A 10,480-nucleotide genomic window follows, 5' to 3' on the forward strand; every position below is an offset into this window, starting at 1 on the left:
CCTCATAAGTTTACCTTCTTAAATTTTAAGCTTATGGTAGTGCAATAAGAAAGGGTTACCACTAGATAGGAGAGGTCATACATGTTGAAAAATGAAGATGTAGTTATGTTGAGAAACTTATAAATGTTTAAAAATGAAATTTTAATTATTAATAATGGGGTGGGAGTTTATACAGTAGATTGATCATAACATGATTAACGGAGAATTTCATAGTATGAAAGAGGAAAATATCTAACAAAGTTCAATTTTTCAAGATTTTTTGAGACTAAATAATAATAAAAAAACTATATTAAGTATTATCCAACAAAATTGAAATGGATAAGAAACTATTAAAGAGATAAATGGTAATTAAGGAAATTAATCTTGACAAATAAAATAAAAAAAGTGGAAGACCTCTACTCTTTTATGATAATATGTATCTTAATTTAATATCCGGTTTATCTATTAATCTCTAGCTATCAATATTTAAAAACATTTAAATAGTACAAGTAGAAAAGAAAATGAATTTAGAGAGCATGGCAAGCCCACAATATATCTTCCATGTCCTCCCGGCCCCATAAGCCTTCCCTCTATCTGCTCTCTCTTCCCCCTCCGCCCCCAAATCCCATCCCATCCCATCCATCCAATTAACTCCCCCTAACGACTTTAAAAATCTAAATAATCAATTCCGTATCCTTCACGGGTAGCAGGAAAAAACAGCAACCATCTCTCCCACTATATAAGCCCGATATCCCCTCCTCACTTTCCACAACCTCCGCAAGCCAAACCAAAAGGGCCGGCGAGCTCCAAACACCCATTTCAAATCCAGAGGGTTCGCCGGAAACAATGGCAAGATCCGACCTTTATTCCCTCTTCTTCCTCCTCTGTCTTCTCTCTTTCAGGTCTGTTTCGGCGCAAAGCCCCGTCTTTGCGTGCGACATCGATGGGAATCCAAGCCTAGCAAATTTCGCCTTCTGTAATCGGAGTCTGAATATCGATTCCAGAGTGAAGGATTTAGTTGGGAGGCTTACATTGCAAGAAAAGATTGGATTTTTGGGCAATAAGGCTGGTGCTGTGCAGAGGCTGGGGATCCCGAGCTACGAATGGTGGTCGGAGGCGCTTCATGGGGTTTCTTATGTTGGTCCGGGGACCCATTTTTCGAGCTTGGTACCTGGAGCGACCAGCTTTCCTCAAGTGATTTTGACTGCCGCGTCCTTTAACACTTCTTTGTTCACAGCGATTGGAAAGGTAAGATCTTGCGCTTTTCACAACACGTTTTTGACTTTGAATGGCTTTCAGTGAAATAAAAAAGCTCTGGTTGGTGTGTTTGGTGTTCGATTAATTGTTTCTGTGATCTCTCTCTATCTCTCTCTCTCTCTGAAAATTAAAAAAGAAATTGGTAAAAAATTGAGTATAAATTAGTTTTCATCAGTCTCTGTAGTAAAAAAAAAAATTTTTTTTTAAAATTGTTTGGTTGATAAATTACATGGGTTTTTGTTTGTTGTGAGAAGGAGAAATTACCCCTTTATATCAATTTATACTTTTGATATTTGTGTTAATTATTCTCTATCAATATCAGGAATTTATATCATATATTTAAAAAGATTTACATATACCACCCAATTATTATGAATTTGCACATCTAACATTTAGGGGCCTTTTGGGGCAGCTTATAAGTGCGGGTGTCGTTTTCAAAACACAGTCTCACCGTTTGGAAAACATGTTTCGGCAGCTTATTCGAAAATGCGGTTGTGTTTTTACACTACACGCAAGCCGCGGGTCAATCTGCGCAGATCACCTGCAGAACGCGTTTCAGGATAAGCTGCTTATCTGAATTAGCAGAAGTTGATCCAAACACACCCTTAAGCTTGCATTTTTCTTACATTTCTAATCCTCAAAATCTCTCACTTCACATGAGAAGTACCACTATTTTAGCTTTTAAAATTGAAATTCATCTTTTCATTCATTGACAAGCATTAAGATTTGCATGTTTTTTCCTAAATTCAAAGTTGGAGACTCACATTTAACTATGTTTGGATTATTATTATTATTATTTGTTGCTTATAAGATGTTTGGATTATCATTGTAATGTTTGTGTATAATAATATGTTGCTTTGGCGTGAAGTGTTGCATAACTAATGCTACCTTAAATTTGTTCAGAATGCTTTGCCGTTGAAGGGATACTTATCCACTTTTTCTTAAATACTTTAAATATTCCCGATGAATCTTCATAGAATAGCACATTTTCAAATAGCACCCTATTTTTTCCAAATTAATATATTAAGTAAAGAAATAATTTGCATATTATGAAATATCTCCATTAGAAAATTAAAAAAAAAGTATTAAATGGTTTGACTGAAAGCCTACTCATGTACTATTTGCCTTGAGTGAAATTATGAAGTTCTTAGTCGAGATGTCAATGTCTCCTTACAATAATTGGTAGTTATACCTTCTGATAAAGTTTGCAAATCTATGACATTAGAAGATCACATGCATATGTATTGCTTCCAAGAATATATCAATCTGTCAATCAATAGAAAGAGCTACTTATAAATGTAAATTATATATTTATCCACTCTGTTTATGATTCTGTAAATTGGATTTGATCCTGATGAAATTTTTTTAAAAAACTTTGATAACTTAAACTTAGGTGGTTTCGACGGAAGCTCGAGCAATGTACAATGTCGGGCTGGCTGGACTCACATTCTGGAGCCCGAACGTGAACATATTTCGAGATCCTCGGTGGGGGAGAGGGCAAGAGACCCCCGGCGAGGATCCGTTGTTATCGAGCAAATACGGTTCTTCATATGTTAAAGGCTTGCAGGAAGCTGATGAACATGATAAGCTCAAGGTTGGGGCCTGCTGCAAGCATTATACTGCTTATGATGTTGATAATTGGAAGGGGGTACAGCGCTACAGCTTTAACGCAATTGTAAGTGCAATCAAAATTTGTTCATTCAATCTGAAAGAATCCTTTTTTACTTAAATTTCATGCTGTAATAAATTATTTTTCTCTAAATCTACAATTTTTTGCAACAAGAAGGAAGGATTTTAAATTTTTATTTTATTTGGGGGCGTTTAGGTGACAAAGCAGGATCTGGATGACACCTTCAATCCGCCATTCAAGAGCTGTGTGATTGATGGGAACGTGGCGAGTGTGATGTGCTCTTACAACCAGGTTAATGGAAAGCCCACTTGTGCTGATTCTGATCTACTTGCTGGAACCATTAGGGGGAACTGGAAGCTTAATGGGTCTCTCTTCTTCTTCCTTTTCTCAAAACTCTCAAATATTTCAAAATATTTAAATTCTGGAATTTCGAAACTCTTGATATATATAATTTTAAGCTGATTGTTAGTATACTGCTAAAAATATGAAATGCTGTTGATTTCTGTAGCATTTTTTGAACCATATACTTCACTGTTTGGTTTCTTAAACGAATTTTATTTGTTGCAGATATATAGTTTCTGATTGTGATTCAGTTGATGTGCTCTACAATACCCAACATTACACTAAGACTCCTGAGGATGCAGCAGCTATAACCATCAAATCTGGCAAGTGATGGAACTACTTCCCATCCAATTATCACATATAGCTAATCTTATCATAATTATAATTTTATGAGATTCATACTTAACATCAATCAAAATTTAACCTTTTTTCCATTTTCTCGAATTACATGTTATTTGCTACAATAAAGTTATAAGCTTGACAGACACGAGTGCTGTAACAGGACTTGATCTTGACTGTGGATCGTTCCTGAGCCAGCATAGCCAGGCTGCAGTCCAGGCTGGGAAACTGACCGAGGCTGACATCAATCGAGCGATCACGAACAACTTCGCTACCCAGATGAGACTCAGGTTCTTCGATGGCAATCCAAGAAAGCTTCCATACGGCGGGCTGGGTCCTAGCGATGTCTGCACCAAAGATAACCAGGAGTTGGCCCGCGAAGCCGCAAGACAGGGTATCGTCTTGCTCAAGAACTCCAAGAATACCCTCCCTCTCAATCCCTCCTCCATGGGTTCCCTCGCAGTCATTGGCCCCAACATTAATGTCACCAAGACCATGATCGGTAACTATGAAGGTATGCACAATTTACATCTCTGAAAGTCATGCATGATTATAGGATCATGAATCAGTTCATAACAATTAAATTATCTGCGATCGATAGGAACGCCGTGCAAGTACACAACACCTCTGCAGGGTTTGATTCAAGCAACCTCGAACTCAAAGGTCACGGCCATCGCCGGCTGCTCGGATGTCAGCTGCTCAGCGAACGGATTCCAACTAGACCCAGCGAAGCAGGCGGCAGCACAGGCCGATATCACCGTCCTCATCGTCGGCGCCGATCAATCCATCGAGCGCGAGGGCTTCGACAGAACAGACCTCAACCTCCCCGGACAGCAGACCATCCTTGTTCAAGAGGTCTCCAAAGCCGCTAAAGGCTTGGTGATCCTCGTCATCATGTCCGGCGGGCCGTTCGATGTATCGTTTGCGAAGAACAATGATAAAATCTCGAGCATTCTTTGGGTCGGGTACCCTGGTGAGGCTGGTGGTGGCGCAATTGCCGATGTTTTGTATGGAAAGTTTAATCCAAGTGAGTTTATAAACCGTTAAAAATTCAATCTTTTTTTGTCAGCAAGGTTTTGAACTCAGAGATTTTGGTTATTTTGATCTCAGGTGGGAGGTTGCCGGTGACTTGGTACCCTCAATCATTCGCCGACAAGGTTCCGATGACTGATATGCGTATGAGGCCGGATTCATCGACGGGCTACCCTGGCAGGACTTACAGGTTCTACACCGGCGATGTGGTCTATTCGTTTGGAGATGGATTGAGCTACACGAGCTTCAAACACAGTCTTGTAAATGCTCCCAAGCACGTCTCCATTCCTCTTGAAGAGGGACATGAATGCCGAAAACAGAGCTGCCGTTCCCTCGATGTTGCAGATAGTTTGTGCCAGAATCTGGCTTTTGATGTTCACATGAGAGTGGAGAACAGTGGAGCCATGGCCGGAGGGCACACGGTTTTTCTCTTCTACACGCCGCCGGCGGTGCATAATGCGCCGAGGAAGCATTTGTTGGGGTTCGAGAAGTTGAAGCTGGAGCCGAAGGCTGCGGGGAATGTGGTGTTCAGTGTGGACTTCTGCAGGGATATGAGTTTGGTGGATGAGATGGGGAATCGGAAAGTGGCGTTGGGATCTCATGTGCTTCATGTGGGAGATTTGAAACATTTCTTGACCGTTGGAGTTTGAGGGTTTGGGGTGAAAATTGGATTTGCTAGTGAATAAGTGGAGCTTCCGAAGGAAATCAAGAATTTATTTCCTTGGAAGTTAGTTGATTGATTTGTAACCTTGAAGAAGGTTTATTGTATTCTTCATTCATCCAATTCTAATTTGAATCCAATTTAAAGGAAATTTAGCGGATTAATTGATATCAAGTGGCTTCTTTTGGTTTGTGAGCAAGATCAGGAAATAAAATGTAATTTTTATGATGGAAATTGGAAGATATAGTGCAAAAAATTGTAACTATATATATGATTCACATTTGTTCAGATAATCATATAAATCAATTTAAGTCTGATAAGACCATTAATTAAGGTATGCAAGTGCAAAGGCAATCAATGAAATTTTCAAGATCGTTCTTATCTTTCCCTTGTTAATAGAAAAGCAGTTTCGATCATCATTGTCATAGAAATGCATACAATTTTTTTCTAAATAATTAACTTGGCATGAGGGACCATATTTATATATAAGTATTTGCTTCAAATTTTTAGGCATTCTCTATTTTTATGTTCATTTTAGCTTTAAAATCATCTCATTAAAACATTCATAACCGAAAAACTTTAGATCAATTAGAATTACTGGAGAAATTTTATTAAAAACCTTGAAGAGAAGCGAAAGTCTTAATTTTTAGAGCTCTTTTAGGGTTTTTAAGTTCCTTTTCTTCTCTTTTTGCTTGTTAAAATCATAGTTCTCTCCCTATTTGCTGCTTTTTGGGGTTCCTGTTTCTACACAATTGTACCAACTGGCGATACTGGGACCACTCACCGAAGAGGACGAGTCGAGTTGATCAACTGAATAGGTTGAATCGGGCCTGCTCATTTAAGTGTCATGACCGAGCCCACCGGCCGAGGTGGACGAACTATCATACGGATAGGTCGGATATGAGCAACAATAAATGCATTAGATAATTTTCAAGCTCTGGCCCATCAATTGAGACAAAGTATGACCATCATTTCACAGACAACGGGTTGTGCATCAGATGAACACTTTGCCCTAATTAAAGCCTTCACTTTGCAGAGGAGGCTTGCCAGTGAAGGGAAAGAAAATTGTATTCATTATTTTATAGTTAATTGCCCTGTATAAAAGAGAGGAAGGGGGAACTTTTTGGGGGTGAAGGGACTCCTTGTTCTCTGATAATTTTTCCCTCTTCTTCCAAGGAATCCGATAGAGAGAGGAGGGCATTCATCATGGATTATGATCCATCTTCTTCTCACTTTCTCATGTTTTGTTTAGTGATATTTTATCCACGCAGAATCTTATATCGAATTGTGTGGTGTCACGAACTATATGAATTCCTACATTTCAAAGAAAGATTCAACATCCTAAAAGATGTGGCGAGCATGGATATCCCATTCTAATCTTGCAAACAAGATCTTTTCATATCTTCCGAAGAAAGTTACGGTTCATTGTACTTGGATTGATTCATAAAATAGAAAAGTAGGAGGTGAAAATTCAAAACAGAGAATCAGAGTACTATTTACACTCTTTCTAAAATTTAAGTTTTCTTAGATATGAAAATAAGTATTTTGGAATTATTGCTTTATGGATGTTAGTTGGATTATTTGGAGTTGTTGATGGATTGGAAGTTGGTTTGGGTTTTATGCCATCTCCTTTTCTTCTTCTACACATATACTACTGTTGATTTTAAGTCTAAATAAGTACAAATAAAATATTAAATATGAGTTATTTTTTTGGTGATTTTGTTTATAGATATTGTACTTTATTATTGAGCTGTGATGACTTTAGAGGTGACATGACAAATTAACTGTATTAGGAATTTTTTCGATCTCATGGATGGAGTTCTCAGGTTTTAGTTACGGGGGATTCTAAGCTCATATTTTTCTTCTTATTCTTGTCCTCTCAATTCATTCTTGTGGATTGATGTGTATAGAAAATATGCTTTGTCATGTTCTTTTTAATATGTTTTTAAGTTAATCTTATTCTTTTGAAAGGCAATTATGTTGTGTTTTACAGATTACAGGAAAAACGAGCCATCATAACTGAAGAAAATCCAGAATATTGCTAAGTGAGGGAGCAGCTCCTAAGCGCCATGATGCATAAAGTAGGTACCCACAGCGCCCAAGCGCCATGAGGTAGAAAATAGGTGCATGCAATGCTTAGACGACACGAAACAACGTCTAGGCGCCCAAATATTCATCTCAAGAAGGTGGAAAGTAGGCGCTGCAACTGTAGAGCCTAGGCTCTAGTGACTAGCACCTAGGCGCCCAGGCACCGGTTCACGTGAGTTTACGGTTTTGTGTAGTTCAGACGGGACTCTCCATTTGGAGAAGTATAAAAATGTTGGATATGAAGAAGAGGGTTTCATTTTTTGTATTTTGGATGGAGCATTGAAAATGTAGACAGAGGCTTTGCAAGGAGTTTTTAAGTGAAACATGAGAGATTTGAGTGGATCAAAAGGTGAATTTTCTGCTTGTTTCCATATCTTCCATCTTGCTTTAGAAAAGGACATAAGTACATTTATAGTTTGGATTTTCGTTTTAGTTTATGTGAAAATGTGGTGTATGATTTCCATGTTTAACTCAAAGTTTGATATGATGGTTTTTAGAATGAAGAGTGAGTAGATCCTCTAATTCTTCCCTGAATTGAATAGCGGTAAGATAATATTGAAACTATTTATGTGACACGTTTGTGAATTGTCATAATAGTGTTGAGTTAACTCGTTTTGCTTCATTTACTTCTAACTGATCAACAGGAATGTTAACATCCTTCTTGAACTTTGAGAACCGGAAGGATGCTTAGTGGAATGAAAGAGGTTAACCACGTTAAATTATTGGAATAGGATTATTTTTTTTGAGTTTATGGCAACGTTTTGGGAGATAATATTTAATTGGGTTGTTCAAAAGATATAGAAAACTAAACTCTTGACAACCAAATTTCCCTAAACTTCAGGAAGTAGATAAGGAAAAGAAAAGTTGTTGTTTGACACTAAATTTTAATCACGTTTTCAATTCTATTCTTCACTAGATCAATTCACGGAGGGAAATTTCTCAAAGCCTGAATTTCTTAAAAACCTCCTTTTGCTTGTTAGGATAAACTTCTTTTAAAATTGAAATGAGATAAAAAAAAATTCTTAGTTTCAACAAATTGAACCATTCATGCTAAGACCGACATTAGTAAAACTATATTTTTTTCTTTCTGGATTCATCCCACTCTCTGTGAGATCTATACCCGAAATTTTATTCTGGATACTACTGATATAACACGTTTACTTGCGTGAGTCGTTAGTGCTTCGCCGCACTTAGTTCATATCATAGATCTTGTTTATTAATTTTGTGTGGGGATTTGAACTTCTCAAATATCCATTTATAGTGGATTATATCTTATGTCCTTATGTCTTTAGAGCCACAGTTGTTGGATATTAAGTCTGTTTATTCTCCAAGTGACTTAAATGTGGAAGTAAATTATTTGCAGTTGGGGTTGTCACTGTATAAGATTTGTACGTTGGACGTCACATTTCACGTTGTTGATGGAGTTGAGATGCATTCCAAAGGTTTTCTTCAAGTTGCAGAGTTTATTTTGGATTCTCCTCTTGTCCCTATTTGGTTGTTTAGTAATTCTACTAGCAAGTTATTTAATTATTTTGATGGACTCCTTTATATACTTTTTTATTGAATAAAACTATATGTGACCCTTTATTTTTCAAATATTAAAAGAAAAATAAGAGTTTCTAGAGGTTATTATATTATCACATATTATCACATGTTTGATATATATAATAAGACTCTATAATATTCTTTACTTTGATAAATTTTATTTTTTTGAGAATATTTTTATTTCTTAATATATTCTCCCATACACTTATCCATATATAGGCAAATTTGAATCAAGATAGAACACTATTCAACAAAAGCCAACAATATTCCCTCAAGGGTCACATACAATTCTCTTTTTTCACCCTTTCCATAACTTTAATGCCCTCACTTTTATAAAAATGTCCCTAAGCTTTTATGACACATAACCAACTCTTATAATATAGTTTTTTTTTTTATAATAAAATACCTCTAAAGAGGATAATTACATCACTCACCACATCATGGCCTTCTTCATCACCAACTCCACTAAACCTCATGCAAATAATATGCATAATACATAATAATTACCTTAATTACCTCACTAATTGAAAATAAAGCACGGCATATAGAAGATCCAAAAGGATCTCGACCGTCCATCACTCTTTATTCGGTCTGAGGGCTTGGTGATGGCGTTGGGGTTGGAAGAGTTGCTGAAGCCAGACTCACTTTAATCTCTCTGCTCTGAATTGAGAGATTCCAAATTGAAAACCTCAAGACAATTTCTTTCAACAATTAAGCATAAAGAACATCAATACTTCATCATATGCGAGCGAAAAATATTGTGTGACGTGGATCGTACATCTGGACAACGATATAGATACAATCGTGCCGCCATGAATCGCATGACGGCCCGTCCAAACAGTCGTCCAAATGTGAGACCACCGCACGAAATATTTTCTCATATGTGAGAAAAGCTAAGTTAAGTTGAAAAATAAAAGATCATCACCTGTAGGCTTAAAATTTCCACCTTGTCATCTTCTTCTTCCTCTTCATAATTAACTTCTTCATGTCACATAAATTAAGAAAATAATCATAATAAAAAAACATAGAAAATTCAACTGAGATAAGTAATTTATATTGTGCTATAGGAAAATAAATAAATAAATAAATAAATAAATCGCAAAAAAAAAAAAAAACCTAATTTATCTTCTTTATATTTGAGCAGGGTGAATCTCCCAACTCTGTGGAAGAACCTATACAACATCTGCATCAGCAGCTGAACAAATTCAGCCATCAATCCTCTCTCTCTCTCTCTCTCTCTCTCTCTCTCTCTCTCTATCTCATGTGTGAGTAAAGCTTAAAGCAATGTTGGTGTTTTATAGAGGAGGAGGAAGGCAATTCACAATATTTTTGTACTTGGGAATGCTTTTTTTTTCTTTTAAAAAGTCGAGTCTTAGTGACAATTAGATTAGTCATTAATTATTAAAAGTGTCGTTGAAAATTAGGACTTATAATTAGGTACGGTCATTCCGACAATAGCGGTGCACCGAATCCTATCAAAATTAACTTATTAGGGCCTGCTTCGGGCATCTGTAGCTTATTGAATAATTTGCTGATAAGTTAGGTACGGTGGTTATTATAAATTTTTATTTTTACCAGAAAGCTGTCAAAACACTATTTTCAGCTTT

General features: G+C 36.7%; 1 protein-coding gene and 1 long non-coding RNA gene across 2 annotated transcripts; one reads left to right on the forward strand and one right to left on the reverse strand.

Annotated features, from left to right (window-relative positions):
- Positions 1 to 531: 531 nt before the first annotated feature.
- On the forward strand, positions 532 to 5,436 carry LOC110021376 (beta-D-xylosidase 4-like). Its single transcript, XM_020719850.1, has 7 exons — positions 532 to 1,227; positions 2,630 to 2,911; positions 3,062 to 3,231; positions 3,434 to 3,531; positions 3,711 to 4,061; positions 4,149 to 4,574; positions 4,658 to 5,436. The coding sequence occupies exons 1-7, from the start codon at positions 826 to 828 to the stop codon at positions 5,227 to 5,229; spliced, it is 2,301 nt and encodes a 766-aa protein (XP_020575509.1). The 5' UTR covers positions 532 to 825; the 3' UTR covers positions 5,230 to 5,436.
- A 3,807-nt stretch (positions 5,437 to 9,243) lies between these two features.
- On the reverse strand, positions 9,244 to 10,145 carry LOC110021493. The gene is made up of 3 exons (XR_002293658.1): positions 9,990 to 10,145; positions 9,799 to 9,854; positions 9,244 to 9,533 (listed from the first exon to the last, which is right to left on the reverse strand). It is a non-coding gene; the product is annotated as an uncharacterized LOC110021493 (long non-coding RNA).
- Positions 10,146 to 10,480: the final 335 nt, after the last annotated feature.

The sequence above is a fragment of the Phalaenopsis equestris genome, unplaced genomic scaffold, assembly GCF_001263595.1.
Source record: "Phalaenopsis equestris unplaced genomic scaffold, ASM126359v1 Scaffold000134, whole genome shotgun sequence".
Taxonomy (NCBI): Eukaryota; Viridiplantae; Streptophyta; class Magnoliopsida; order Asparagales; family Orchidaceae; genus Phalaenopsis; species Phalaenopsis equestris.

Bases quoted from the DNA above. Each gene is read 5' to 3' on its own strand.
- LOC110021376 (XM_020719850.1), top strand. From the start codon at position 826: ATGGCAAGATCCGACCTTTATTCCCTCTTCTTCCTCCTCTGTCTTCTC. The intron at 3,232-3,433 runs GTCTCTCTTCTT...TATTTGTTGCAG, and splicing joins GGGAACTGGAAGCTTAATGG to ATATATAGTTTCTGATTGTG. The intron at 4,575-4,657 runs GTGAGTTTATAA...TTTTGATCTCAG, and splicing joins GTATGGAAAGTTTAATCCAA to GTGGGAGGTTGCCGGTGACT.